Here is a 27,826-nt window from a genome sequence, read left to right as displayed (position 1 = left end):
TACAGTACACTTTCCGTCATAGGAAAACATCCTATGAGTCTTTTTGCAATCAGTGTCATGAGGCTGAGACAGTTGAGCATATTCTAACGTCATACAGGACATTTAGACAACAGACAAGAAAATTACACACATTTGACACATTTACTGAAAACAGGACAGGTAGAGGACAATGTTGAAAGAAAATTAATGTGGGATATGAGGGAGAATAACACCTGAAGGTGGCAGTAATGCAACATAGTTGATGTCAGTGGACGTAAAAAGAAGAAGAAGGCGACGAAGAAGAAGAAGAAGGAACAGCAGACGGAAGTACCTTGAAGTAAAACACAAACAATGGCGACTGTAACTTCTACCAGACCGTACCATATTATCGTTTTCGGTGCCACAGGCTTCACGGGGCAGTTTGTCGTGGAGGAGGTCGCCCGCTGTGCCGCAGACAGTCCCGTCGGTGGCCCTCTGAAATGGGCTGTGGCCGGGAGAAGCAGACAGCGCCTGGAAGAAGTGTTGAAACAAGCCGCCGACAGACTGTGTACGCGTCTGACAGGTTCCAGTGTAACGAACAGGCTGTTCATTGTACAGGCTCTTAAGCAACATGTCACCGCCACAGGACACTGTAGTCACCCACTTGACTGACAGAGGCAGCAGGCTGAGTGGCCGCTGGGGTCTGTTGGTTGTCTTAAAGCTAGAAGTGAGCTATTTGTAATTGACCCCTGTAGTTGAACACATGTTCTTATTTGCTTCATAACAGCTAGCTAGCGTCAGAAATAGGCAGCTGGTCACGTTACTGCGCAGTGAAGCTCACAGCTTGACTGCAGTCTGACTGAGCAGCAAGTCATTGTGCAATGATAAAGGAACATTTCTTATTTATGCTGTAGTTATAGTACTTCACAGTACCTGAAGACATGCCATGCCCCCCCCCCGACATGATGCCAGAGCACTGACACATTGCTGAAATATATGTAAGAGATTAGTGACAGATGACCTCTTTTCCTCTCTTCTTTCAGCCATGCCACAGCTGAGGACAGACATTGAAATCATCGTTGCCGATGTGTCCATTGAGGAGTCTCTGGCCGTCATGTGCCAACAAGGCCTGGTGATCCTCAACTGTGTGGGACCTGTGAGTGTGTTATCCCGACTGTACGGGAGGGAAGCAAAGGAAACTTTAAAGCGCCTGACACTGGGGGATTCACAGCCACAACACCGTCATCTGGTGGTTTGCTTTGCGTTGAATAATTGTCTCTTTGCTCTCTTTATTCTTTCAGTACAGATTTTATGGCGAGCCAGTGGTGAAAGCTTGCATAGCAAATGGAGCTCACTACTTGGACATCTGTGGTGAGCCTCAGGTAGGAGAATAAATATCCATTTATATCAATGCTGCTGTGTTTTGTAGCTTGGTTATTACTACCCATGGCCGGGCGGTATGGCGGTACATACCATGTGACGCCATAAATGTGTCCATCAATATTTGTTAATACTGTTTACCCCGCAGGAGCTATCCCATAAGCCATATTTATGTCTATGATGTTTACTGTTACCATGATATGACATTAGATATGCTGCCATTTGGCCATATAGCCCACCCTGTTACTGCCCTTTAAGCAGACTGACATTTTCCACTGCGTGTGCGTTCATATAATCAAATGCACTTTTTTTGTGTATGCTCCATGTCTGTGCGTGGGCATTCATCCTGTACAGTTCCTGGAGCGTATGCAGCTCGAGTACCACTCCAAAGCCTTGGACAGTGGAGTGTATGTGATTGGCAGCTGTGGCTTCGACTCCATACCGGCAGACATGGGTATTCTCTACACACAGAGGCAGTTCAGAGGTAGGAGACAGAAGACAGCTGAAGTCAGCCACTGTGAATCAAAAGACTTCAACGGGTTTACTCAGTGAAGAAAAGTAATAAGTAACAAATCCCTGTGAGTTGTTCTGAGCCTTCAATGTGTCGACGTGTGTCTGAAGATTCTCAGTCATCCATATCATGGCGATCCAAGGAGAGTTGAATCAAGGGCAACAAGAGTCGTTTGTAGAAACCTGAAAATGTTTCACCTCGCATTCAGGGGGCTTCTTCAGCTCTGACTGATGGGAAGTCCTACAAATTTAACCATGGGGTGTTTGTTTTTGTGGTCTTGTCTCTCATCGTGCTGTGTTTTATATATTATTATTATTTTTACCTTATTTGTTCATTCATTTTCATTTTTTGGTGTGTGGGAAACACTTTGTAACTGTGTTTTGAGAAGCGCTTTATAAGTACATTTTTACTTCCTCACTTACCTCAGCTATCATCAGTAAGTTCAACGGTTCGTGCGTCTGAGAGATTAGTAAACGCTCGGGCTGACAAGACTACAGTCTTTGCTCGCGTGGTGGCTGGAACATGTCATTAATAGAATTCCACCTTGTTTGACGGCACTGCACTAATTTGCACTCCGACACGCTCAGAAGTTGTTGCTTTTGTTTCAGTGCTTGTGTTGCAGTTGTGCTGTGATGGAAATGAGAAATCAGACTGCAGTCCATATAGTTTAAATGTTGAAGCTTGAATTCGTCTAATTCGGCTAACGTGGCTAGTAGCATCTATTGTAGACCCACTCGCTGGAACAGTGTTGTAACGTTATCGGCACACTTCATACAGCAGCATAAGATCAGCTGGTTAAAGCTTGTGGATTCCTGGAAAACTGGACCTTTGTGAAAACAGGCACAAGAAAAGCAATCTTGCGTATGCGGTCCAATGCAGTGTGGCACTGCACACACACTCCAGGACCCTGAGACGTGCAGGAAAGATTGTGGCTGATCCCTCCCCTCTGGCAGGAGGCCGCGGTCCATCAGGACCAAAACCTCCCGCCACAAGAACGTTTTTTTCCCATCTACATTGTTACAAAAAAAACCCTTCAACAACCCTTTCTAAGGGATCAAATCAGGGTGATCCAAAATAAAGTTACAAAGTGCACATCATTGTAAACTAGGACTCAGGCTGTAGTGCAGTTAAACCATGGCTTAAACTTTCCTTTCTTAAGTTTCCTTTGAACATAACAGCATCCATATGCCTCTGTCGAAAGCCATCCATTGTCGCCTGGTTTCGCATTCGCCGTGTGTTTGGCCATCAAGTGGTATTTCAGACTGGATGTGCATCGGTGATAATTCAGTTCACACCGACAATACACACAGATAACTTTGGTCTTGTCAGTCTGGCAACTTTTTAAAACTAAACTTTCCATTCAGAATCTTATTCGCATCCAATTCAGCGTTTCTTGCTTGACATCCACACAAACCGGTAGCCTACTTTATTACAGCTAGTGAGCAGGCAAGACCAAACACATGCGTGCCTATTGTTTTGTTTCCGGTTTACAATCGGATCCTGTAGTTTTTCTTACGTTACTTGCAGTGGCCACAGCTTATAAAAAACTACAAGTTCACTAGGTCACAAAGAGCGTTAATGTCGTCATTAAAAAAATGACGCCATTAAAATTGATTTGCAGTAACACGTTAATAACATGATGTTTTTGACAGCACTAATTTGCACATTTGATTTTTCGTACTGTATCACTGCCAGCTGTACTGCTCTTTTTTTTTTCTGAAAAAACAGAGTGTGTCTATATATTTACATTGTTAGATTTTTTTTACTTTTTAATAGTTTATTTTTAGAAGATTTGTCATGCACCAACATCAGCAAAACAAATTCCTTGTATGTGTAAAATCGTACTTGGCAATAAAGCTTTTTCTGATTCTGATTCTGATTCTGGCTCATTTGAGGAGAACAATGTACGTATCTTACATAGGGTGGACAGATGTTTGAAAAGAGGTGTGAAGGAGGCTATTTATGTGAAATTAAAGAGACCATCCTTGAACAGAGGAGGAGGTCTCAACACCAACCAACCATACTGTCCTGTCAGCCCTTCCCAGGAGATTTCACAGCTATTCACAGCAACAACGGCCTCTTACAGCTGGCCTCAGGTGCGTCCGACTCGAGCATCTGCTGTTACACAGCCGGGTGCACAAATGACCCAGGTGCATTCAATGACCTTGATAACGACCCCACAGAGGTGAAATACCTGGGACTCCACCAGCCACTTCAAAGTGAAGAAGCCTCTTGGATGAGAGGCGAAACATTTGTACAAACGAGTTCAGTTGTCCTTGATTCAAACCTCCTTGGATGTCAGGGTGTACAACAGCAGACACACCAAACACTGCAGCGCTTGTTTAGGACTTTTTTTTATCTTCACACTTAATAATTGCATAATAATTGCAGAAAAAATCCAACTAAATGAATTGATCATTAAAGTAATAGCTCGATAATACATTTCAGCTGATTTCATCTGTTGAAATATTCATTGATTTATCAACAAATAGAGAGCCATGAACATTTTTGCTTCCATTTATTCAAAGTCTAAAAGTGGCAAGTGTAGTTGAACTCGTGCATTTGATAAACTTTCACTAGAACGTGGTCTTCAGCTCGTGCTTTGGTCTCATTTCAGGCACCCTGACGGCTGTGGAGAGCTTCCTGAACATTAGCACTGGGCCTGAGGTAACCTGAACAGTTACACCTTCTCCACTACATGATGGGAAATGTGGCCTGATGCACTTTGTCCAACCTTTTAAAAAGTAAAGTGATGGCTGTTTTGGTGTAAGTTTCTATAATTGAGCTCTCAGTTCAGGATGTGACTAATCACAGCTGCTATATAATGGAAAATGTCGCCACAGGCCCACAGCTGAATACATTTTTGTAATATAATATTGGATTTTACTTCGCTTCTACTGATCATACAGTAGAAGAGAGTTGAATTCCTAAAAACTGATATGTAACAAAAAATAAATATCCCCATGACCCAGAAAAGCCATTTAACAGAAACTTTATATATAGAGAGCGCAGTCTCAGTTAGTGCTACCCTTCTGTTGGCAGACTCTTACTACATGACATAACATTACGTGAAACTAAATATGCTCATATATAACCAAAATATCAAGTGCATGTAGTTTTCAAAAGTAAGTGAAGCAATCCCCACTTATGGTCACTTGAATCTGTCAGTCAAAAGAAATGAGTTCATCACGTTAAGCCTTTGGTGTTTGTTGAGGAGACTTTTGGACAGCCGTGGTTTTCTGCACACGGCAGCATTCAAAGTTATCTCTCCCCTTGCAGGGGTCGTCTGGCCACGATGCCACTTGGCAGTCTGCTGTGTACGGCTTTGCAGACAGCGGATCCCTCCGCCAGCTGAGGAGGAAGTTTGGGTACAAGCCACTGCCTGTGGTGGGAGCCAAAGTCAAAAAGAGGTACGGGTGTAACTGAGCAGCTGCTGTCTGGCTGAAACACTTTACTTGGAGGAATAACTTTTTTCTGGAATGCAGGGCTTTAGCAGCGATTAGTCAAGACCGGGGGAAGGTGTGCTTCATCAGTGCAGTGCAGAGCGGGATTTCCCACTTGACCTACATTTCAGGAGTTTGAGTCACATGAGAGTGATGGAATATTATTGTCATAATAATACCTTAATTCACAATATATCAGCTTTTGAGCAAATCACAAAGTAAATGTGATGCAACAATTATTTTTAAAAAATCTTGATGTTTTGCGATGAAACCTTCATTTTGACGAGCTAAGTTCAATCTCAAGGCCATGAGACGTTTCTACAGGTGGCTGTCAGTGGGCGAAATGAGCTTGAATACGACTGCAGATGCTGCAAGCGGAGATCAATCTGGTGACTGTGGAACACTTCGCTTTGTCTGTGTGTAATTTGGTGTGTGTGTGTGTGTGTGTGTGTGTGTGTGTGTGTGTGTCCAGGGGTTTTGTGTTTTTCAGCAAGGAGATCGAGGAGTATGCCATCCCATTCATGGGCTCTGACCCCTCAGTAGTCAAGAGAACCCAGCGTTTTCTTTACGAGGAGGAGCATCAGTCACCAGTAAGACTGACCTGACACTGTGTTTCCTGTTGCTTACGGCAGTGATGGTAGTTAAAGCTAATCTGTGGGGTTTTGCCGAGGATTACACGCTAATTTCACTGATTGACAGCTGGTGGCGGTGACACAGCACAAGTGAGGGAGACGAAGGCTGCCGGCTAGCAAACGTGGATGTAAATAATGCAAGTTCTAACATACTAAGAAAACAGCATTGCAAATGTAATATGAGGAAGGAAATGCAGTTAACATGTTTGTCTCGTGGGACACACAAAATGTTTGTAAGGGTGAGTTTTGATGAGCATCTCCAGGACCAGAGAGATGCAAACCAACAGACTATTCGTGTCCCTCAGGAACACAGTGTGGCACGACGCAGTGAGGTTTAATACTGAGCTTTAAGAGCACAGGCTCCCTCTTATTTTGTCCGTGCCTCTGCAGTCGTGGCTGTGAAGAGCTGTACCTGTAAGTAGGACAGCCATCCCAGCTGCTATTACTGTTGTGATCACAGCCAGAGACACAGGCCTTAAACTATCTCATTATATTGTTTAGGCCGCCATCCACCAGCAAAGTGGAAATATGATGAGTCATCTATAGCGATTCATCACTTTCTTCCCCGCTGCTCATTACTCCCTTTGACATCTCATCTCGCCCTCCCCCCTCGCTCTTTTTTCTCCCTCCAGCTGTTTGTCTCTTCCCCTCCATCCTCTCTCTATCTGATTCTGCATTCCCTCTCACCCTTGTGCTTCTCTCCACCCTCTACCTCTGCATCTACAACCGCCTTACCCATTCTTCTTTCTTACACTTGTACCACTGGCCCCCCTTTCCTTTTATCAATTCACTTTAATCTCTCATTTCTTCTTCTGTGTCCATCCCTTCTTCCCCATTCCCTCTCAATTTACCAATTTCCCCTTCATGTCCCCCCTCCCCTCTCTTGCGCCTGTATTCTCGTATCTTTTCCCCCTCTCTCTGCCACCTTTCATTTCCCTGTTGATCATTTACATTCTGCCTTTTGTGCCCTGTCTCCCCTCCACCCACAGGTCCAGTACAGTGCCTTTGTCGGGGTTGGTGGCCTCTTCTCAGTCGTGAAGCTCTTCTGTGGCGGCCTGCTCTTCTGGTTCATGGTCAAATTCAGCCTGGGCAGGAAACTCCTCACCACGGTAGCTCCTGTGCATTGTTCATTAAACAACCTCTTATTGCACATGGTCATGTGGGTGCGTTTTCAAGCAAGGACGGAGATTATTTCTGATTTCGCTGCTAAACTGTCATCTGGCTGTTTGAACTGTGGAAGTCTTCATATCCCTCCTGACAAACTGTAATTGGCCATGTGATTAGGGGTGTTTTCTTAACTAGATTTCCTAGATCAGGCTCATGGTTTGAGGCGATTTTCCTGTTTAGTTTTGCGTTATTGAATCACAAGCATTCATGGGTGGAGCTCCTGTTTTGTGAATCAAATGTGTATCAAACCTTGCCGTGCTTTACCTCATTTCACTCAGAGATGTGCACATTTAACTGTGGACAGTTAGGTGTGGGTATTAAACTGGAAGGATGTAACATGCAACAGCAGAGGAGACAACAACTGTGATACTGCTTGATGTGAGAGTAGCAGAATGTTTCAGTTCCACATGTATAACACAGTCTTACTGCTTCACTTATTAGCACTGCAATTAAATGAAGAGCAAAGGAGCTCTGGAGACTAAATTGAGTCAGTGTATTGAATGAGTTTATGGAGTCACAGTCCTTAAGAGCTTAGCATATAATTCTGCTGTAAGCTCTAAGTAGTGACATGTATGTATAATGCACTGTTTGTTTTTTGTCCCTCCAAAGTTTCCATCACTCTTCTCCTTTGGCTTATTCACCAAGTCTGGTCCAACCATGAAGCAGGTAACACAAACACTGTTTGAGTTTAATGTATGTAGTAATAATGTATTTTTTATTGTTCTTATTCCTGTTATTACTGTTGTTATTGGCGTTATTGTTGCTAGGTTTTTTTCTGCCACAGTGGCTCAAATTACCATGGGCTGGAATGAACTAGAAACATGAAACCCTTTAACTGGAAATGACGTCCAAGTGCTTCCCAGGAAATTTGAGGCCAGTCGGCCAGATGGGGGCGCTGTATTCAGGCCCAAAATGAAGTCCAGCTAAGTGTGACGTACCAAAAAGCTTGTTGGACCCCATGATGGATTTTCCATCAGATTGATATTTAAAAACAGTAATATGAATTGACTTCTTGGAATTTTGATTTTTATCAACCCCAAAATGTGTACAGCGGGACTGAGACACATTTCTATGATGAATGAGCCGGATCGGTCAAAAAAACATGGCTGCTATCAACCAAAAAACTTTACTGGGAGCGGGACTTATCAGGAAAATGTCCAGTTTATTAAGGATTTGTCCAATCATCATAAGTCTGGGAGCATATCTTCAGGCTGTGTTTGGGAAAAGGTCTACCGAAGCATTTTAGGCCTGAACCAGTGGGGGCTATTTTTATCACTGCTGCATCCTGAGATGAATTGAAAGCTTCCGTGGGGAGTCATTCGTTGCCTGCTGTTTGCAGCTTCGCAGCCAAGTGAAAGGAAATAGCCATTGATCTGCGTGATTTAGACTGTGCTGTGGATTTTCTGTCATCTTCTTACTGTGAGCGATGGAGCCCGACGTGAACACAAAACACTGGCAAAGTTACAACAGTTCCACTTCTTTCACATGAGAGATTTCTGTGTGTGTGGTTGTGTCTCTGCTTTTTCTCACCCTTTGGAAGGAGGCAGGACAACTTTTAGCAACGTTTGCTTCACAGTGTGATGACAGCTGTCCTGACAGATTAGAATAACTGAGATTTTCAGCGTTAAACTCCCAGACAGAGTTTTGTGTTAGCGTGCAGTTTGTTTTGCTGCTGTATCTTGTTTGATTCTCATCCACTTTGTCTCTCATCATTCACTCTCTTCCCTCCAGATAGAAAACACCTGCTTTAGCCTGACATTTTTCGGGGAGGGCTACTCAGAGGGCACAGATCCCGCGCAGGGCCAGCCCAACGCTAAGATCATCACTCAGGTCATAGGACCAGGTAACACCGCTACGAGCCGCCGCTCACATTGGTTTTTTTCAGCAGTTCATAAATAGGCTGAAATGATCCACACATGGTGGTCTGGGTAGTATTTCCAGCAGCAGGGTGACGTGTGTGGGATCGACTCAAAGTAAACTGTGTGTGTGTTCATGGTCATGAAGGAAGGTGTCACCCAGTGCAGCGGGGGGGGCTCACTGATGGAGCTCTGTGACCCTGAGGACACATCAGGCTGTGGACACACACTCAGTGTTTGTTCGGAGCATCAGTTCATTGGTGGTTTGGGTCTTTTCGTGGGATTTGCTCATCCTTTACGCTCCCACATACTGTCCATAGCACCTTTTGGTGACAATGGACCCGATACATAGGGGCCAATCTATTCAGTTTGACCCTGTGCTGTAGGCGCTGTGAGGGGCGTCATGTGCAAGCAGCACACAGTGCTGAAACGCACACAATGTGGACCGCATTGTTTTCAAAATAGAGCGAGCAAAAGGATCGGCTGTCTGGAACGTTTTCAAACTATCTCAGCCTACAAACTCGATGGCTACTTGCAATACCTGTGCAGTAAATGTTCCGAGGGGCGGTGGTAAAACGCCAAGTTATAACACGACCAGCTTAATCAAGCACCTACAGAGATTTCACGCCAGGGAGCACGCTGAGTTCACTGAACTGAATAAACAAAAAGGAGGCGGTATGACGCAGCTAACTTTGAAGGAGATGACGGAAAGAGGTGAAAAATTTCCACTTAATAGTGCGCAGGCAACAAAAATCACGGAGAGGACGTCCTGTGTCACTTAGGTTTAACTGCACGCTGGCTGGATGAGAGTTAGGTGCCACACAGTGCAATGCTCAATGCTGCAAACTTCAAGTCTGATGCACAAAAGAATGATCCCAGTCTTTTCCACACAATGAAACTTACCATTTTTTAGGTAATTCAGCACTGTTTTTCTGGATCGGTATCGGCTGATTACTAAACCTTAGATATCGGTATCGGTTTAGGAGGTGAAAAAAGCCGATCGGTGCATCCCTACCTTGAACTCATGTATTTTGTGCCGTAATTTGGAACATTTCTGCAACTTTTGTGTTTCTGTTGTGGTGTACAGAGCTGGGGTATGTAGCAACAGTTTCTGCTATGGTCCAAGCAGCCATAACCTTGTTGAATGAACTGCACTCTCTCCCCAAGAGGTCAGTCTAGTTTCCTTTTCTCTGTGCTTCCTTTATTTTGTCCCCCATGTTTGATCCCCATCCATTCTTAAAGCCTTGTCCCACACTCTCTCTCTGTTGTCTCTCTCTTTATTGTCATTGACAGGGGAGGGGTCTACACTCCAGGAGCTGCTTTCTATAAAACCAGTCTGATCGACCGCCTCCAGGACCACAGCATCAAGTTCTCAGTCAGAAGCTACCAGTAGCTCTCGACCAGAAACCACTGTAAAGGTCACACCACCTTCCTGTTACTGTGTATTATGTTGGACTGATGTCCACTGGAGATGCTGCCTGACCTTTCATCCAGTCAACATGATCACTTTTTTCAGTGAGTGTAACTGAACCCTGCATCTATTGTTTTTCTGTTTGTTGGTTGAGCAATATCACTCTGAGAACGGGGATTCATCAGAGGGATCGGAGCTGGTTACAGAGCCACGAAAGCAGGTCAATGCCTCTTGATTTCACGAGCAAGATGTTGTGTTTTTAATCTGAGTGAATGGAGGTGTGTTTTATCATCAGTGAGTGATAACCCATCACTGCTGGGTCTCTACATGTAATAAGACATATGTTACACACTAATTTATTGACTGTGCATTTGTGAAAATAAGCAGATTTTATCAAAGTATCTTGAAAACATAAAACACTAACCATTTAAACCACTGTAGAGTAGAAACAAGAGAATCATGATTGAATAGAAACTGTTTTCTGGTGAACAGTTAAATGTGTGTTTGATTTGATTTTAAATATAGGTTTCAGTCAGACTTGGCCCTCTCACACCCTGTCAACAATATAATCTGTGTTTTGTAATTAACGTCAGAGATGAGTTTAATTCATTTCATAGCTTGAAATGCTCCTATGGTTTATTATGTTACAGAAGTCTGGAAATATTCAATGATTTTATTGTGAGAAAGTTTCCATGAAAAAAGTCAAACAACCATGAACCGTACTACCTTTAGCACTTGGTGACATGTTCCTTCAGTACGTGAGCACACTGTAGTTTATTTGGACTCAATCCCACATTCACAGCCCTGCTGTGGAAACACCCTGATGTGTGCCAAATCTACAGCTGAAAATAGTCCCAGAAAATGCACTATTTACTCCAGTTTGAGTAGCGCTGGTGAAAACTACCGCATCCATGTCTTGTTAAAACAAACGCACATCCTCATTAGGAAGTAATGGGCTGAGAGCCACAGACAGACAGCGTAGAGACGTCTGAAAGCACTGAGACAGACATGTTTTTTTTTTTTATCTGATTTCTAAAGACCATTCTTTTTAATGTACTTTTGAGTGTTTTGACTTCACGCCTGCAGTTAAATCCCCAACAGAATAAAAGCCCGTACATGTAATGAATGGAACCTCCTGCTGCTACCTTGAAGGTACGACATGTCGGCAGAGAGTGAGGAAGGACTGGTGTGTGTTGGTGTGTGTTGCCAGTGTGCAGTTCTGTTAATAAACGCTGCCGAGTGTTCAGAACTCTCTGCCTGTCCTCCTTATTTCAATATCAAGCAGACGTTACAATATGGATTGCTATTGACTGCACTGATTGTTTACTAATGCACAGTTTGTGTCAGACATGCATGCACAGACTCTTCTGTTTCTCACAAGCACAGCAGCACATGCAGACCACAGAGCAGCTATCCTGTGGCTCACAGAGAGACTGCAGTCTTCCCTCCACTTGAGCCAAACCCTCTTCTGACACCAGGTGCCAGTGTTTCTTCTGCTCCTCGCCCCTGACGAACGTTTGCACAGCGCAGACCGACATGACAGTTGAGGTCATTTGGTGCCTTTGAGCAGGCAGAGACAACGCACGGCCTTAATGAAAAGACCGCGGGTGCATTAAAATGTGGAGGAACGGAGACGCGATCGCAAGAGGGTCGCTGTGAGCCAGCAGACGTCTCAGATGTGTGGAGAGGATGGGGAGTTTAAAAGGAGCTGGCAGCTCTTGCTTCTGTTTTCACTCTTTCTCCTAGTTGTGAGTCATTGGGAGTCTTCTGTGTCTCATCTGCCTCCCTTCCCCCCGCTGTCACCACCACTCCAATAAAAACATAAATACACACACAGAAAGCTGCTTTTAGCTGTGTGTGCGCAGTGAAAACACAATCTGCTGACGGGAAATGTCAGAGGGCCAGTTTCTATGTTAAATAGCTCCTAAGTACAGTGTGATGAGCAGCGGCCGGAGGGACGGGCAGGGTGGTGTCTCTGCCCTGTGTTAGTGTACAAGAATGAGAGAGAGGGGGAGAGATTGCAGTCGTTTGCCTTTGCGGAGCAGCCCCACCCCTCTCCCCTGCCCCTGCACATCTCCAGTCGGCCATTGTGGCTGTGCAGATATTCATGTCGCGTCCCTCACCTCCTCTCCCTTCGGATGTGTCCGTCAAACTAATGATCGGCCTGCACTCTCCACTTCAATTTGGCTTTATTGGCGTGACCACGATTAAGTAAAGTGCTGCTAAGCATGGTGTTAAGGGTTTACACTGAGACTGTGTCTCCACTCCTCAGACCTGTGTAGATCCATAGAACAGACGACATACATGTGCACCAAAACCAAAGCTTCTGACTCAATGCTGCAGATGGCTTGTTCCTAAAAGCATCAACATGGTGAAAGAGGGAAACACGACATAATTAAAACTATATACACCAAATATAACACCAAATATTCTGTAATAACTGGCAACATGGAACCAAATAGCATTCCCAAAACATCAGTGTGCAACAGGATTGCAGTATGATGTCAACCTGGTTTCATGTTTAAATAATGGAGGAAATATTCAGATCATGTACTAAAATAAAAGCATCAATACCATTCTGTAAAAAGTACTCCATTACAAATAACAGCCCTGTTTTAAAATTGTTATTTGAGTGAAAGAACGCAAGTATTGGAAAAATACTTTAACTTTATGGTAAAGTTAATAGTAAAAGTACTCGTGGGAAAAACTGCTGCTGAGTGTTGCACTTTTTTTTTTTTTTTACATTATATTATTAATGGTGGTGCGTTCAGGTGTAGGCAGCAGTGTTGTTGGTGGAGGTGGAGCTGATGTGGAGTATTTTATTGTTGCATCGTTTAATACAGATATATTCATAAGTTCAGAATGGCCTGTAATGATGCTGTTGTCCTTCCAACAGTATCATTCAGACACCAGATGTATTATTTATATCTGAAAGCGTAGATTATTATTGATCCACAGCAGTGCAGTGCCGCTGGGCTCTAAATATTTTTGGGAACTCATTTCTCATCGGGCTCCTGCAGTCTGCTCAGTGGTTACATTGAATAGTATAGGTGGTGTAAATATAATCTCCACGTGTTGCTCTGCTGTCGTCCGTGCTCTGATACAGTTTGCTGCTTCTGTGGCAGTGTCAGCGTTTCCTTCCTGTAGCCTGTGAGTGTGTCACACTCATGGCGACCGGGTTCAAAGCTCCTCCTGTCTTTGCACGGGCTGCAGCGTAGCAGGACGTGGTGCTCTGTGTCTGCCTCTTGTTGTTACAGTAACTGGCAGTCTGCTTTCTCTCTCTCAATCTTTCATTGTGTTTCTGCTTCGTCCTCTGTCTCACTTTGTTTCTGTTCGGCCTCTTTTCCTCCCTCTCTCTCCGGTGGGATGTTGTATTTGTTCTCCTTCTCTCTTCATGTTCACAGAGCACAACATACTGTAGCATGCTGGAAGACTCCCCTCCCCTCTCTGCATCACTTGCTGTAAATCCAGGTACTGGCAGATTGTTTTCCTTTCATTCTCTGACCTCTGACCCTCTCTACTATACACACCTGAACCTATTCGCCCAATCTTGCCCTTAAAGGGGTACTGGTCACGTTTAGTACCCTTTAACATGTCCTCTGTGTCTCTGGAGGAGCTTTGTCTCGTCCGTGAAAATAACCCTGATGATGTCATCAGAGATGTGTTGGCTTGAGCTCAGAGACAAATCTTTAATGGCATTGCAAACTGCGGGCACACAACGATGTCTGAATATACCAGGCAGTGAAGGTCTAAAGGGAGATGTTGTTGAATGCAGCATGTGAAATAAAGGATCCATTTTTTAAATCAGGGTGTTTTTAAAGCACTGTTTTTATTATTTTGACTTATTGTGAGGAGGCTGCTGCAGTTTCTTCCTAAATCAAGAAGCGTTCAAAGAAAACATGAATAACCCTGGGGAGAGTGTGTATTACTCATGTTGTGGGGACATAAATTTGTTTATAGAGTCACATTGTGGGGACTTGCCTTCTTTATGAGGACAAATTGCAAGTCCCCACAATGTAAATGATTCAATTTTAGGGTAAAGACTTGGGTTTTGGTGAGGGTAAGTCTCCAGGAAATGAATGTAAGTCTATGTAATGTCCCCAAAAGTGATGGAAACACAACTTAGTGTGAGTGTGAGTGTGTGTGTGTGTGTGTGTGTGTGTGTGTGTGTGTGTGTGTGTGTGTGTGTGTGTGTGTGTGTGTGTGTGTGTGTGTGTGTGTGTGTGTGTGTTGGGGGAGGCTGTTGTTTCTGCAGGCTCTGTTTGCTGACTCTGACAAAACCGAGTCCCAGAGTGTGTCAGAGAGAGAGAGAGGCTGCAGACACGGCTCAGAGCGGGAGCTGCTGGAGCTCCAGGGTTAGCCTGCGGAAAGATACTGTATGTGCTCACACACACACACACACACACACACACACACACACACACACACACACACACACACACACACACACACATTCCACCGCCATCAGCTTTCAAGTTTTCAGGACAGAACAGCCAGACTGCCAATTTATACATCCACAGCTCTGCCAAGAAGATTTTGACACACAGAGTTATTTTAATGCTGAAATGTTGGAGAAAGATGGAAATGGAAATGATTTAAATACAGTGTGTGTGTGTGTGTGTGTGTGTGTGTGTGTGTGTGTGTGTGTGTGTGTGTGTGTATGAGCATGAGCGCTTCAGTATTTCTCAGCTCATCATTCTTATGGCCTGCATGCAAAAGGTTTTTAAATTTGTATTTGAAAATGTGCGGGGATATCCGATCTGTCATCGCTGACACAGATACTAGCCTTTGAATAGAAGTCTGATAGAGACATTTGTTCGGTCTTCTGCTTTATGACAGAAAAATGTGTTTCTAAACGGCTAAACTGATCAGAGTGCTGCATCATGCTTCATCATTATCATTTGTCAGCCCTTTTGGGTCATATCTAACCTGTGTGCTTTCAGGGTTCTACCTTGACTGGCTGAAAAGAAGCTGCATGGATACACACCCAGCAAGCTAAGCACTGAACCAAAGGCAATGTGAGATAATGAGGCAGGATGTGTTCCAGTTGCTCCAAAAAGCAGAACAATCCTTAGTGTTCCTGTACTATCCTCTGGTCTCTTTCAAGGGTGTTTTTGTTATCCTGCTGAATAATCGATGAACCACAGACAGAGAGAGGGAGAGATAGTCCTTTGGTGATTGGGCTGTGTTGCAGCACTTACGTTCACGCAGGCTTTTTCTTTGCTCAGGAGTTTTCTCAATACTCCTCTCAACCCAAACTCCCCTGCTTTATGTGAAAGAAAATGCCTGAAAATGAAGGTTTAGTCTCCCTCAAAGTACAGTAATACTAAGGATTTTTCATCCCACAACTCTCAGATATCCCCAATGCTGGAAAAGGCCAGATGATGCCACGGCTTGCTTTTTAAACTGTGGATTTGGGGAATAACTATACTGTAGATTTAGCTTGCCTTCAGTCTCAGTGCACCTTCTGATGCTTTGAACCGCTGAAGGAACTTCTTTATTGTCCTCAGTTTCATTTTGACCTGCTGCATAATTCATAGTCTGCTGCAGGTTTCTGGGGAAACATTAACAGACATGGTGTTGCACCAGTCACTGTGATACTGAGCTGAAGTTATACACGGGGAGGGTGCTGCTGAAACGATGATACCATGGTCTCTTGTGTTGTACTGAATAATGTGTACAGTGTTATTGCATTTACAACCCTGCTGGCAAGACTGTTAATTCTCTTTAAATGGGAACACACACACACACACACACACACACACACACACACACACACACACACACACACACACACACACACACACACACACACACCAGTTTGAGTTGAAATTTCATTGTTTTTTAAAGTTATATCCTCATTTGGAATTTGATGCCAGCAGCCCATTTCAAAGTTTGGGACAGGCTCATGTTTAGGACTTTATTTCATCACCTCTTCTTTCAACAGCACTCTGTAAACGTTTGGAAGCTGAGGAGAGCGGCTGCTGTCAGTTTCAAAGGGGAATGTGTTCAAATTCTTGCTTGATGTTTGATTTCAGCTGCTCAACATTTTTGAGGTCGTTTCTGATCTGGTTTATATGCACTTTCCTCTTTGCATGGTAGAGTTTCAGCTTCATTTGTGGATGCAGTGATGAACTGTGTTCTGAGCTCATGCAGTGACGTCCGCGACAGAATCCTGTCTGTTTTCAGTGCGGTGCTGTCTGAGGGCCCGAAGGTCCCGGACAGCCAGTATTGGTTTCAGCCTTGTCCCTTCTGTACAGAGAATTCATCAGATTCTCTGAATGTTTTAATGACATTAAGGACTGTAGACAATGAAATTCCCAAATTCTTTGCAGTTCTACATTTAGAAACATTATTCTTAAATCGCTGTTTGTCAGCACAGTCTGTCACAGAGCGCTGAACCCCTCCCCATCTTTACTGCAGACAGACTCAGCCTCTCTGGGAGGCTCTTTTTATACCCAATCATGTTACTCACCTGCTGCCAGTTCACCTAATTAACTGAGTTGTTCCACCAGCTGTTTGCTTTTAGCTTTCACAGCTTTTCCAGTCTTTTGTTGCCACTGCCCCAACTTTTTTTTTCATTCTACATGAGGACATGATTTTCAAAAAACAATGAAATTTCTCACTTTCAACATTTGATATGTTAACTTTGTGCTATTTTCAATCAAATATGGGGTTTCAGAGTTTTGCAAATCATCACATTCTGTTCTGTTGACGTTTGACGCAGCGTCCTTCCTTTTTTAGAAACGGGATGTAAAATATCACATTACACATTACATTTTACTCTAATCTGCAAAAACATTAATTAAAATAAATGTTTTTAATTGTGTGAAGTCCATAATATCAGTAGAAAAAGAACATCAATCTAACATATTTTCAATATACAGTAGGGATGAAATAATAGAGATCAGAGATATTATATGATAAGGAGAATTTAGTACCACAGCAACAAATGCAGAAAATAAAGATATGTGGAAAGTGAAAACCAGAACAAAATCACTATCAGCTGTATTCTTGCTGTTTGTGTCTCTGATGAACGCTCTCATAAAGGAAAGTGGCAAATAATAGACTCAAACTACCCTGTTTGAATTATAAATACTGCTTCAGTCAGTTTATTATTCATCATAACCACAGATAGTTTGTACAAACACATCTCAGGCGGTCTTTGCTCACCTGTGTTCCCGTACAACAGTCAGCAGGATCAACTCTGAACCTCCTGAGTTCTCTCAAAGACCTTCTTTACATCATAAGACATTCAAAAGTTAATCTTGAGTTTGCAAGTAATAAAAATGAAGGATTTTGACTTAAATCTTTCCAAAATACCGCTTAAATATGGTCCCTGATTTGTCAGCAACAGTGATGGGATGAAAACTCAAAGTGAAGTTTCTGAGTTTGAGTCCAAGCCAAGTCGAAACTTCTGGGCTTCAGCTTCTACATCTGTAGCGACATCAATGCCCACTACAGGAGTATCACACTGTGCACCCTCTGAAGTACCAACGGTAGCTATAATCACTTTTTGCATCAGCTCTTTCTGTTTCCTGCATTGATCAGTCCAACACCCAGGTCATGTAACTTGAAGCCTGGTTGAGTCACATTCAACCACTCACTCACAATCTTTTTAACTGTTGAAGGCCTACAACACAGCTTTTGATCCCTAAATTCATATCCTGCCAAATAATGGGACATCACTGATCCGACAGTGATGCTGACTAGCTGCTAGCTCATACATCAAAATGGACGACTTGCTGGCAAAAATGGCCAATGGTGAATACCAAATTGTGGACACTGGATCGTCAAAGGCCAATTCGTATGTTAGGGAGAAATCTGGTGTGGTCAGAGACTGTGAGAGTATGTTGTCAGTGGCTCTGCTGCTTGTATAAACTCTCAGAAAGTATTAGCTTTTGGTGGCTGCAAGCAAGACACTGTCCCTGAAGAAACACATCAAAACCTGCAGGAGTACAGATGCTGTTCCAAGTGACTGATACTTTTCCAAGCATAGGAATCTAAACATGAGGACAAAGAGGTCAGAGCCCACTTAGCAGTAAAATCTGTGTGCCAGGACCTCAGATCATGTGAAACTGCATGTTGATGGATTCAGTGACCTGGCACAGATCTTGATTGACATCTGTGCCCGAGCCGGCCATGTGGACGCTCACCAGCTTCTGCCTGATTGGACAAATGTAGACCAACAAGCACAGACTGACAAAATATGCAGAGGATGTTTGACAAAACATCATTCCAGAGCTGCGAGTGCAGCTGACTGATAGCAACGAGGCGGTTACTTTGGATATGTGGGCAGATGATTACCACAAAATCGATTATCTTTGTGTCACTTTGCATTACATCAACAAGTGGGAGCGGACTGAGCATCTGAATGGGACAGTGCATTATGCAAAACAGCAGAAAACTTCAGACCAGCCATCGTGGAATCACGACATAAATACAATCCTGATGCGCTCTTCTCCAAACTGGTGTGTGACCACAGACGTGCAAACCTTCAGCTGAGCTTCTGAACAGAGCGCTGCATGTCATGCTTGGAAATGTTACTAAATATCTGCTCCTATGCATTGCTTGTGACTTAGACCTGCAGATTGTCTGGAAAAAATGCTGAAAGCGAAATGCTCGAACTCACTTCACACGATGCTGGACTCTATCAGCAGCCAGCACGAGGACATCCATGCTCTCCTAGAAGAAGAGACTTTGAGTCACATTTTGTACTTCTACTTTTTTCTTTGCCTTTCCTCTTAAAATAGCTCTGATCTTACATTTCATTTTACTAATTAAAAAAAAAGTGGCAACCTACATCAAATTCAAGACACCCAAGGAGGATCCTTCAGGAGTGTTGCGTTGGTGGAAGAAGGATGCTAAAATGTTTCCTAGCCTGGCAATGACTGTGTGCAATGTGCTCGCCATCCTGGCATCAAGCGCAGCCAGCGAAAAAGACCTTGGATGGATTTGTGAATATAAAGCACTTTAATGTGAGTGAGTGTATTGCCTGTGTTGGTTGGGGGTTGGACTGTGGCAGAGCAGTGTGGGTCCACATTTGACTCAGATAATAGCGAACAAAGGGTCAGTTCTGGTACCGAGCTCTGCAGGTGCAGGTTTTTAAAACTGGACCAAAGCAGAACTCTGCACTGCACAATGTGACGGTTCAGAGCACGCAGGTCCAACGCTGGACACATACCATCTGACTTCTGAAAGAGTGTCTGATCATGTGTTGGATGAATAAAACTGAAACAATTGAATAGGAAAATATCAAAAATGTACAAAGTCTTCAAGATGATGAAGACGTTTTCTTAATTTGCCAGTGTTTTGTCTATTTGCTTGTGTTTTCTTAAAGCTGCAGTAGGTAACTTGTACAAAAGTAATTTTTTGTCATATTTGCTAAAACTGTCCCTCTGCCCAGACAGCAGTACATGAAACACATCATCTGTGGAAAAAATGGGTCCATTGGTCCCACCTACTGCTCCTACTGCGATTTGCAAGAATCCACCGTGCCCGACACAAAACAACCAATTAGAGCCAGAGGAGCGTCTGAGGGAGTGTCTGACATCTGTCAATCACTACTCACGCACACTACAAACCGCCCCCTCCCTCTGCTCACGCTGCCGGCTGCCGCTCAGTCAACCAGCTCTGTGAGCGGCGTCAGGAGGCTAGTGAGAGCTATGGTGGACCAACAGCCAATCACAAAGGAGAAACCGCCCACACCGCTGCTGCCAACAACAGCATATACGGCTAAGACAACAAATAACCATAAAGCTAATATGGTGATTGTTACTGTAACACTCCGCAGCGCGTACGGTATGTTAGCGACTGTGATGTAGCGACTGGGCAGAGTTAGCTTGTTTCCGATGTTAAGGCTAACGTTACTGGTTGTCATGGCAGCTGTGCAGACGCTGCAGGGAGGAGGGGCTTGGAGGCAGGGCATGAGTGCGGCGGAGAGGGAGGGGGAGTGATGTGGAACTTGTGTTGGTTCAAATTTTCAGGCTAAGTCTGCTCTCTTCTCCATCTTACCTACTGCAGCTTTAAGTTGCAGTGCACTGAGCTCTCAGGGCCACCGTACAAATGGTCGCCACCCAATCAAATCTGGAGTTAACGAACTTCCAGGCAGTTTTTTTGTCCAGCCTGCAGCACCCATCGGTCAGGCCTACGATGATTCACCCTGACACACTGCACCACCAGCCTTGATGCCAGGAAGACCGCACCACCACAGCATGGTAACAACCAGCTCATGGATCTGTCACCTTACTCCTCCTCCTCCTCCTCCCTCACTTTTATTGGGATTCACTGATAAAATGGAAGAGCTGTTTAAAGCTGGCATTAAATTCAACCTCCTCAGATCTCAGATCAGCACTCTGTATTGGCAGAGGTATCAGACTCCATGATGGGAGGAAGTCTTAACATTTCGAAGCTCGTGGTGACTGATGTTGCTCTTTCTTATCATTCCTGTATTTTACTCAAGATGGCAATCTGTGTGTACGCAAATGTTCAGACACGTCGTCACAATATGATTAACACAAAACTATCATAAAAGGATAAACTAAAAGTTGTGGTAAAAAAAAAAAAAACCATCACTCACCTTTAGTCCCTCATGTTAAAGACCACAAACCAGGCCAGAAATCTTGGTGTAGTCATGGATTCGGTCTTTAACAGCCACATTAAAAATCAGCCTGTTATCACCTTAGGAATATGCTGAGAATTAAAGGACTCAGCAGGATGTCTCAGCAGGATTGAGAGAAACTTGCTCATGGGTTTATCCTCAGTGGGCTTGACTAATGCTGTCTTTACAGCTCTCTTTAAAAAGTCAATCAGACAGCTGCAGCTGATTAAGAGCTGCTGCTGGAGTCCTCACTAAGACCAGGAGAGTGGATCACATCAGTCCACCTCTCACGTCTTCACATTTTAAAATCCCGCTGTCTGAGTGGTTTAGAGATGAAATCCATTTCATATCTGCTGCTCTGTTATGAACCATCCAGACCTTTCAGACGGTCTGGGACAGGGACCGCTGATTGTCCCCAGAGTCCAAACAAAAGATGAAGAAGCAGCATTAAGCTTCTATGCACCACATATCTGGAACAAACTCCCAGAAAATGAGCTCACCTCTGCCTTTCATTGGACTGAATTTGGATATCTTATGCTGCACATCTCAAGTCTGCATAGTTAGGAAGGTAAAGCAGCTCTCTTGATGTCTTTTCAAAGCACTTTCACTCAGTGCCATCAGACGCACTGTCACTTTCATCCTGAACCTGATTAATGAAAAGTCCATAACACCCAATCAAAGAGTCATTCAACCAGCCTTGAACCAAACAGCCTCATTAATCCTAATGATGCACCTAAATTCAACTAATTAAATCAAGTGGGTGATAATCACTCTGTAACTTCCTCGCTGAACCAGCCCTTTCAAAATGTTTCGTTTTCTCAAAATGCAATTACATGTTAATGCTAATTTGTTTGCACGCATTTAAATACAAGCTAATGAATGAATAACACAATGTGCAACTATCTTGTGTGCACACATGGTCATAGCAGATCTTTACATGCGGACACGTAATAAAGTAGAATAAAGTAGGATTTCTGTGGGTAAAACGTGTCTCCACTGTAATGATTTCCTCTCCTCACTCTGTGCTCTCTGCAGCTCAACAATCAAAGACTGCTTTTATAGACACCAAGGAACAGGAGAAGGTTCATTTCATTTTTATTGAAAGAAGCTATTTTTACCTTCGGCAGTGAGCACAGGTGATGTGCTCACCTCCGTCCATCCTTCTTTTCTTCAGTCCCTCTTTCCATCCGTCCATGTCTGTCTGTGTTTTGTAGTGTTTGTATGTCTGTGACCAACATATTTCAAAATATACTAACTGGACCGACATGAGGTTTAATGCACACATTTATGCTCTCAAGAGAAAGAACTCAGTGACTTCACATTAGCACCGGCAAACTTATTGTGTCTGCTGACACAGAAGTCATCAGAGCACGATATTCAAGGACTGAAAACTTTCCCTTTTCTTTGACAGTTAAATACGCTGATGTGAAAATCTTTATATTGGATAAATTCTTGCGAGTCAGTCTTGTGAAAAGGAATGTGCAACGACAATAGCAGGAGGGACTCAGCAGTAAAAACTCTGATTAAGCTCACCAAACTCGTGAGAATAAAACACGATGTGATATTTCTTAAAGGCCTTGAAAACCTATTTTCTAAACCAGTTTCTTACTTTCTTATTTCACATGAAGGATTTCTGTAGTTTCCGTTGGCTTGTTTGCTGTTTTTTTTGTTTGTTTGTTTTAGCTTTAGACATGGCGCTTCTGTGGTCAAACCACACCCACACAGGCTGACTTACTTATGGCTGTTATTTTCCTCACAGGTTGTTACTAATTAAGTCATGAATATTTAATGTTCTAAAGAAACAGATTTGAAACCAAACTTTAAGGCACTTTCAGAATCATGTATCCATCCTCTAGCCTCAACCCAAATAATACTGCACACAGCTTATATAAATCTCAAAATCTTGCATCGCCCTGACTGTCAGTGTACTTATCATGATTTTTAGTGACGTGCCTGAACTGCTCTACACCTAAAGATGCTTGTTCAGAGCAGTTCAGAAAAAAGGACAGCGGGTGGACTGCCTGCCTCATCAGTGGTAATTGTTGTGTACAAATGCACAATCTGAGTGGTGTTTCTCTGTAAATATCACCCTGGACCTTAGAGAGACAAAAACCTCTCAACTCACAGGAGTAATAAAGACAGACACGGTGCGAATAGGGTTTATTACTTTTAATCAATTCAGCTAGCTACAAAATGTCCACCACTTCACACACTGACAGGATACAGAGAGGGAGTCTTTAATATTACATGCGTTGAGGACATCAATCTCACGGTTTAACCTATTGTGTCATTCAGGTTTAGGTATTTAATCACCGTACTCTAACTACTCGACATTTTGGCGATTTGGTGTGCATAGCTCTAAAGTACAGAAGCAACAAAAAACCCTTTTGTATGTATTTTTTTGTTTGTTTCAGAGTAATAGTTATTGTTATTCAATATTATCATTATTTTTACCAATAACAAACCACACGGGGAGAATAAACTTACAGATACAGTCTTCTTATAAAAGTAAGGTCTCTCAGAAATATGCGTCTTTGCTTTACATTGCAAACATTTATTTTTTTTTCAGAGCATCCAAAACCTATGTTACAGTACACAACCAGTCCTCATCTTTCAGCACATAATCAACATCTTCATCATTGAACTGCATAATCATTTAGAAAACAGGTCATTTTTTGCAATACAACCCCAAGTCCTCGTATTTTTTTCATCTTTATCTCACTTTTTTGATCCCTTTTGCATTATTTTACAACGAGATGGTCACCGTTGGTAAATATATCGAGACAAAAAGAGTGGCACTATTGCAAACTTGCAGGAGTATGGAACGATCAACTGTGTCCTAATACTGAGCATGCGTTTTGTCAATTTGCTACTGCCATGTTATCATTTTTTATATATATTTTTCAGACAGGTTTTATTTATAAGACTAAAATCTACCATTTGTCATGCAGAGAACGCACAATTCACATCACTTGGAATGCAATGTCTAATACAGCTACAGAGAGTCTAGTTGCACATTGTCTAAACAGTAACTCAGTATGATTGCGATGAAGGAAAATGTACCAACAACTGCCTTTTGATTGTAAGTGCTCTTTGCTATCCCATTCATCTGTACCGTCGCTCAGTAAATCTTTACTCCCTTTTGTCGAGACAACACCAAAATAAGGAGCATGACAGTAGCTTAAATGGAATGACACAGTTTTACTAAGACGATACTGAGATACTGAAAAGGAAAAAAGGAATAAAAACAAACAGCTTGTAGAGCATTCCTATTATATACTTGTCATCCAGAGCAGTGTACTTATATATATATGCATATATATGTATATATATATACACATATATACACACATATATATATATATATTATGATATATAATAATATATGATATATATTTTTTGTTTGATAAAGAGAATAAAAACTTCACAGGTGAGCTAGAGAGCCATCCATTCAGCACTATATACAACCTTTGGAAAGAATGATATACGGAGTATAAGAAATCATCTTTTTACGAGGACAATCATCTTGAAAAAGCTCGACAGACGACACACAGAACAACATTTACAATGGGGAGGGGAGGTGATATGTGCATGTGTGCAAACCTAGAAGGTCAATACCATGATGAAAGCATGTCAGCGCCTGTCGACGTGTGGGGCGGGACGCCCACGCTCTGGGTTCAGGGCACTTAGCCACTGCCCAGCATCTTTGTGGCGCGCTGGTTGGCCTCGTCAATCCTGGTCTTGTTAGAATCAGCCTTGGTGGAGGAAAAGGGGAGAAAGAAGAAAAGGGAAATCACTTTGCTTGTATTGTTCTTTTTAGCCACTTGTTTTCAGCAGCACTCTGTGGTGGTGGATGCCTTTCTTTGGCTCAGAGAAACCACTGTGACAGATGTGATGATCTAATTTTAATCTCCAACCATGTACCCCTTCAAAGATTGTACAGGGCTGTAGATACCATTGAGGACACTGACTCACTGTACAGAACATGATATACAATATATACAATCCAACTTCAACGCCACTAAGCAAATACAGGATTCATTTATCAATTATTTCTCTACAGAAATATGCAATATGCATTCTTCAGCCTTTAGACCTTCATGTTGGGAAATACATTTCACAGATGATAGAACTGAACAAATAATTTGTTCAAAAAAGTTGATTTGAGTCTTTGTTTTTTGGTGTCTGGTCAAACTGTCTAAAGGGGAGACCCACCATAAAGTCAAATATACACAATTGCAGTAGATGAAAGAATAAAAAGTCAAGTAAGTATGGCCCCTCAGGACAGAGGTCTCAGTGCTCATGGGTGTGCTCCTACCAGGGATTATTGTTGAAATGATGAACTACAAATCCTGCAATTCTATGACCACCTCTGAAGATCTCTACTGCTTATGACTAGCAAAACACCTTTTGTGTTTTGAAATTAACTGGGTCATCACAAGTAAAATAATGAGTAAGTTTCCAGGGAAATATCAAGGTCCTTGACTTGATTTTTACAGGTAAAGTATTTAAAATCCCATACAAAGCCAAGGATGGTTTACAGAAATATAATGTATAATATATTGTACATTGTATAATGCACAATAAATGAATATTAAAAAGGATAAAATGCTATGAAATTTAGATCTTGGCGTGACTCATACCTTCTCCATAATCCTGTCGATCTGGCGGTTCTGGGTGTCGATCTCGTTGCCCATGTCCAGGGCCATGTGGCGCAGGTTACCGATGATGCCACCCACCTGCTCCAGGTTCTCGTCCATCTCATTTTCCCTGGCATCGTCTGTTACCCTGAACACACACACACATAAGATGGAAGATTTTGATTCTGTGACGTCAGGGCACACAAACCGCATATTGCCACGTTGACCAGGTTCAGGAAGGCCCTGAAGACGCTTTCGTCCATATTTCACCTCTGTATCCTTAATTTGTATTCAAAACAGCGAAGGACCATTGAGAGCTTGCTCTACATATTCAATACAAACAAACCACACAGCTTCTCCAAGATGCTCAAAAGAGTTATAAATTGCACAAACAGGAGCAGCCCATTTCATTTTGCAAGTTTTGGCAAATTGTTCCACTTTGGTATCTCAGTCTCTGTATTAACATGTTAATTTTCAAGGACCAAGAAGTTCTTTATAGACAAACAGAATGCAGTGCCTCTGACTGCTAAGGACTGCCGTTCAGCTTTCTCATACAGTAAACATTAATTTGTTCTAAAACGAGATGTCCACATACAGATAAATTGTGCTGTTTCTACCCTACTCAGCTAAGTCATTTATAGAAATTATTTAAAAGTGGTCCTAGAGTAGAACCCTGTGGCACACCTTTGTTAACGCTCATAAAGCTGAACTGACAGCCATCAGTCACAATACCACTGACATCATTTCTAAACCAATAACACCACCTTTCATCAAATCCAATAGTACTGAAAGCCTTAGGTAAGTCAAAAAAAAGGGCAACACAATCCTGATTGTTATCCAATGCATTAGCAATGTCATATGAGACTTTAGATGCTGCTGTCGCAGCACTATGCCCTCATCTACAACTTGACTGATAAGATTTTAAAATTGTGTGTCGAGATATAAATGTTCTCACTTAATCATTTAACAGTTGCATTAAATACATATTTGTTAAAAACATCAAGGATAACACAAAGTTTGAATAGAGCTTATTTCCACACAAAGATTGAACACAGATCGTGGCTGTAAATGTTACACTTTACTTTTGATTTAGTTTGAAGTGGCAAACTAAATAACAACCATTGCCAATGAACTGTGACACATTTTAAAAAATCTAATAATGGCCACTGTACCAAGTTACTGATATTATTCTGGCCACTGGTGCCACTGTGGTGCATGTATGCTTCATTTGGGAGTACAGTCATTAATACGCTCATGTTGCTAATGCTGGCTGCCTGCATGCTGTGTGTGTGATGTGCAGGCTTATTACATTTTGTTGGTTTTGAGTGGTAAGAGGAGTGGCTGTCAGGCATCCACATTCTGCTTAGCTGCACACACAGCTTGTGTGATGATGAGATTTGTAAGGAGGATTTGCATTTAATAAAAAATTGGCTGTCGGTTTTGGTGATAAGTCTCAATCCGTCCGTGCTGTTTACTCGTTTCTTTGGCTCTAACACTACCTACATCCGGTGTGAATGTAAAAAAAATATTTAGGTGGAGGGACGTTCGCGCATTTTATTTTCCCCCAGGGTCAAGGAAATATATTGGTTGCTCTGGGGACGACAGTTTATACTTATCGCTACACAAGTGAAATGATGGTTAGCTGAACTGAATGTTTACTCTCCACAACAACAATGAATACCAGTGTCATGATTCTTAACATCACCATCAAACTGGTTTTCTAACTTTCCAGCAACTATTTTTGTATAGTAGCCTGTAGGAAATGTCCATTAAGCATTCACTAGTCTGAGTGTTTGGACCGAATCAGTGGATTGTTTACTTGCTTCCAGTGTTTATGCTAAGCAAAGCTAACCATCTCCTGGCTGTCGTGTCATGTTCAACGTACAGATGTGAGAGTGGAATCTTATATAACTCTCAGCAAGAAAGCAAAAGTACATTTATCAAAGTGTCTTAACTGTCACTTCTCTGTACTTCGCTGCCTCTGTCTTTTTCCTTTATGTAGACCCTTTCATGGTTCTCTCTTATCCATCCATTCTTATCCTCAACCTTAGAACCTCAAGCTCCTCTCTTACCTGCGGATGAAGCCTCCACTGATGGCCATCTGTTCACGCTCGTCCACCACGCGGGCGGGCTGGCTAGCCACCACCCCATCCTGGTTGTTCCCCCAGGCCTTGCTGGCTCCGCTCTTCATCCTGGCCACCGACAGCGAAGGGGAGGACGAGGAGGGA

At 42.8% G+C, this 27,826-nt stretch overlaps 2 protein-coding genes across 3 annotated transcripts in view; one reads left to right on the top strand and one right to left on the bottom strand.

Moving 5' to 3' along the window:
- Positions 1-266: 266 nt before the first annotated feature.
- On the top strand, positions 267-11,610 carry sccpdhb (saccharopine dehydrogenase b). The gene is made up of 12 exons (XM_070987712.1): positions 267-526; positions 1,002-1,114; positions 1,260-1,340; positions 1,693-1,822; positions 4,467-4,516; positions 5,129-5,259; positions 5,765-5,882; positions 6,914-7,033; positions 7,701-7,757; positions 8,823-8,934; positions 10,035-10,116; positions 10,241-11,610. The coding sequence occupies exons 1-12, from the start codon at positions 331-333 to the stop codon at positions 10,338-10,340; spliced, it is 1,290 nt and encodes a 429-aa protein (XP_070843813.1). The 5' UTR covers positions 267-330; the 3' UTR covers positions 10,341-11,610.
- An 11,502-nt stretch (positions 11,611-23,112) lies between these two features.
- The window catches only part of snap25a (synaptosome associated protein 25a), a 34,745-nt gene continuing 30,031 nt past the window's right edge, over positions 23,113-27,826 (bottom strand). For both annotated transcript variants that reach the window (XM_070987714.1, XM_070987715.1), the window contains exons 6-8: positions 27,671-27,790; positions 25,602-25,746; positions 23,113-24,713 (exon numbers count right to left, since the gene is read on the bottom strand). In XM_070987714.1, coding sequence (XP_070843815.1) covers positions 24,645-24,713; positions 25,602-25,746; positions 27,671-27,790 — 334 coding nt within the window. In that variant the 3' untranslated portion in view covers positions 23,113-24,644. The remainder of the gene's footprint in view (positions 24,714-25,601; positions 25,747-27,670; positions 27,791-27,826) is intronic.

The sequence above is a fragment of the Chaetodon trifascialis genome, chromosome 19 (assembly GCF_039877785.1).
Source record: "Chaetodon trifascialis isolate fChaTrf1 chromosome 19, fChaTrf1.hap1, whole genome shotgun sequence".
NCBI lineage: Eukaryota > Metazoa > Chordata > Actinopteri > Chaetodontiformes > Chaetodontidae > Chaetodon > Chaetodon trifascialis.
This window is presented reverse-complemented; position numbering and strand designations above follow the sequence as displayed.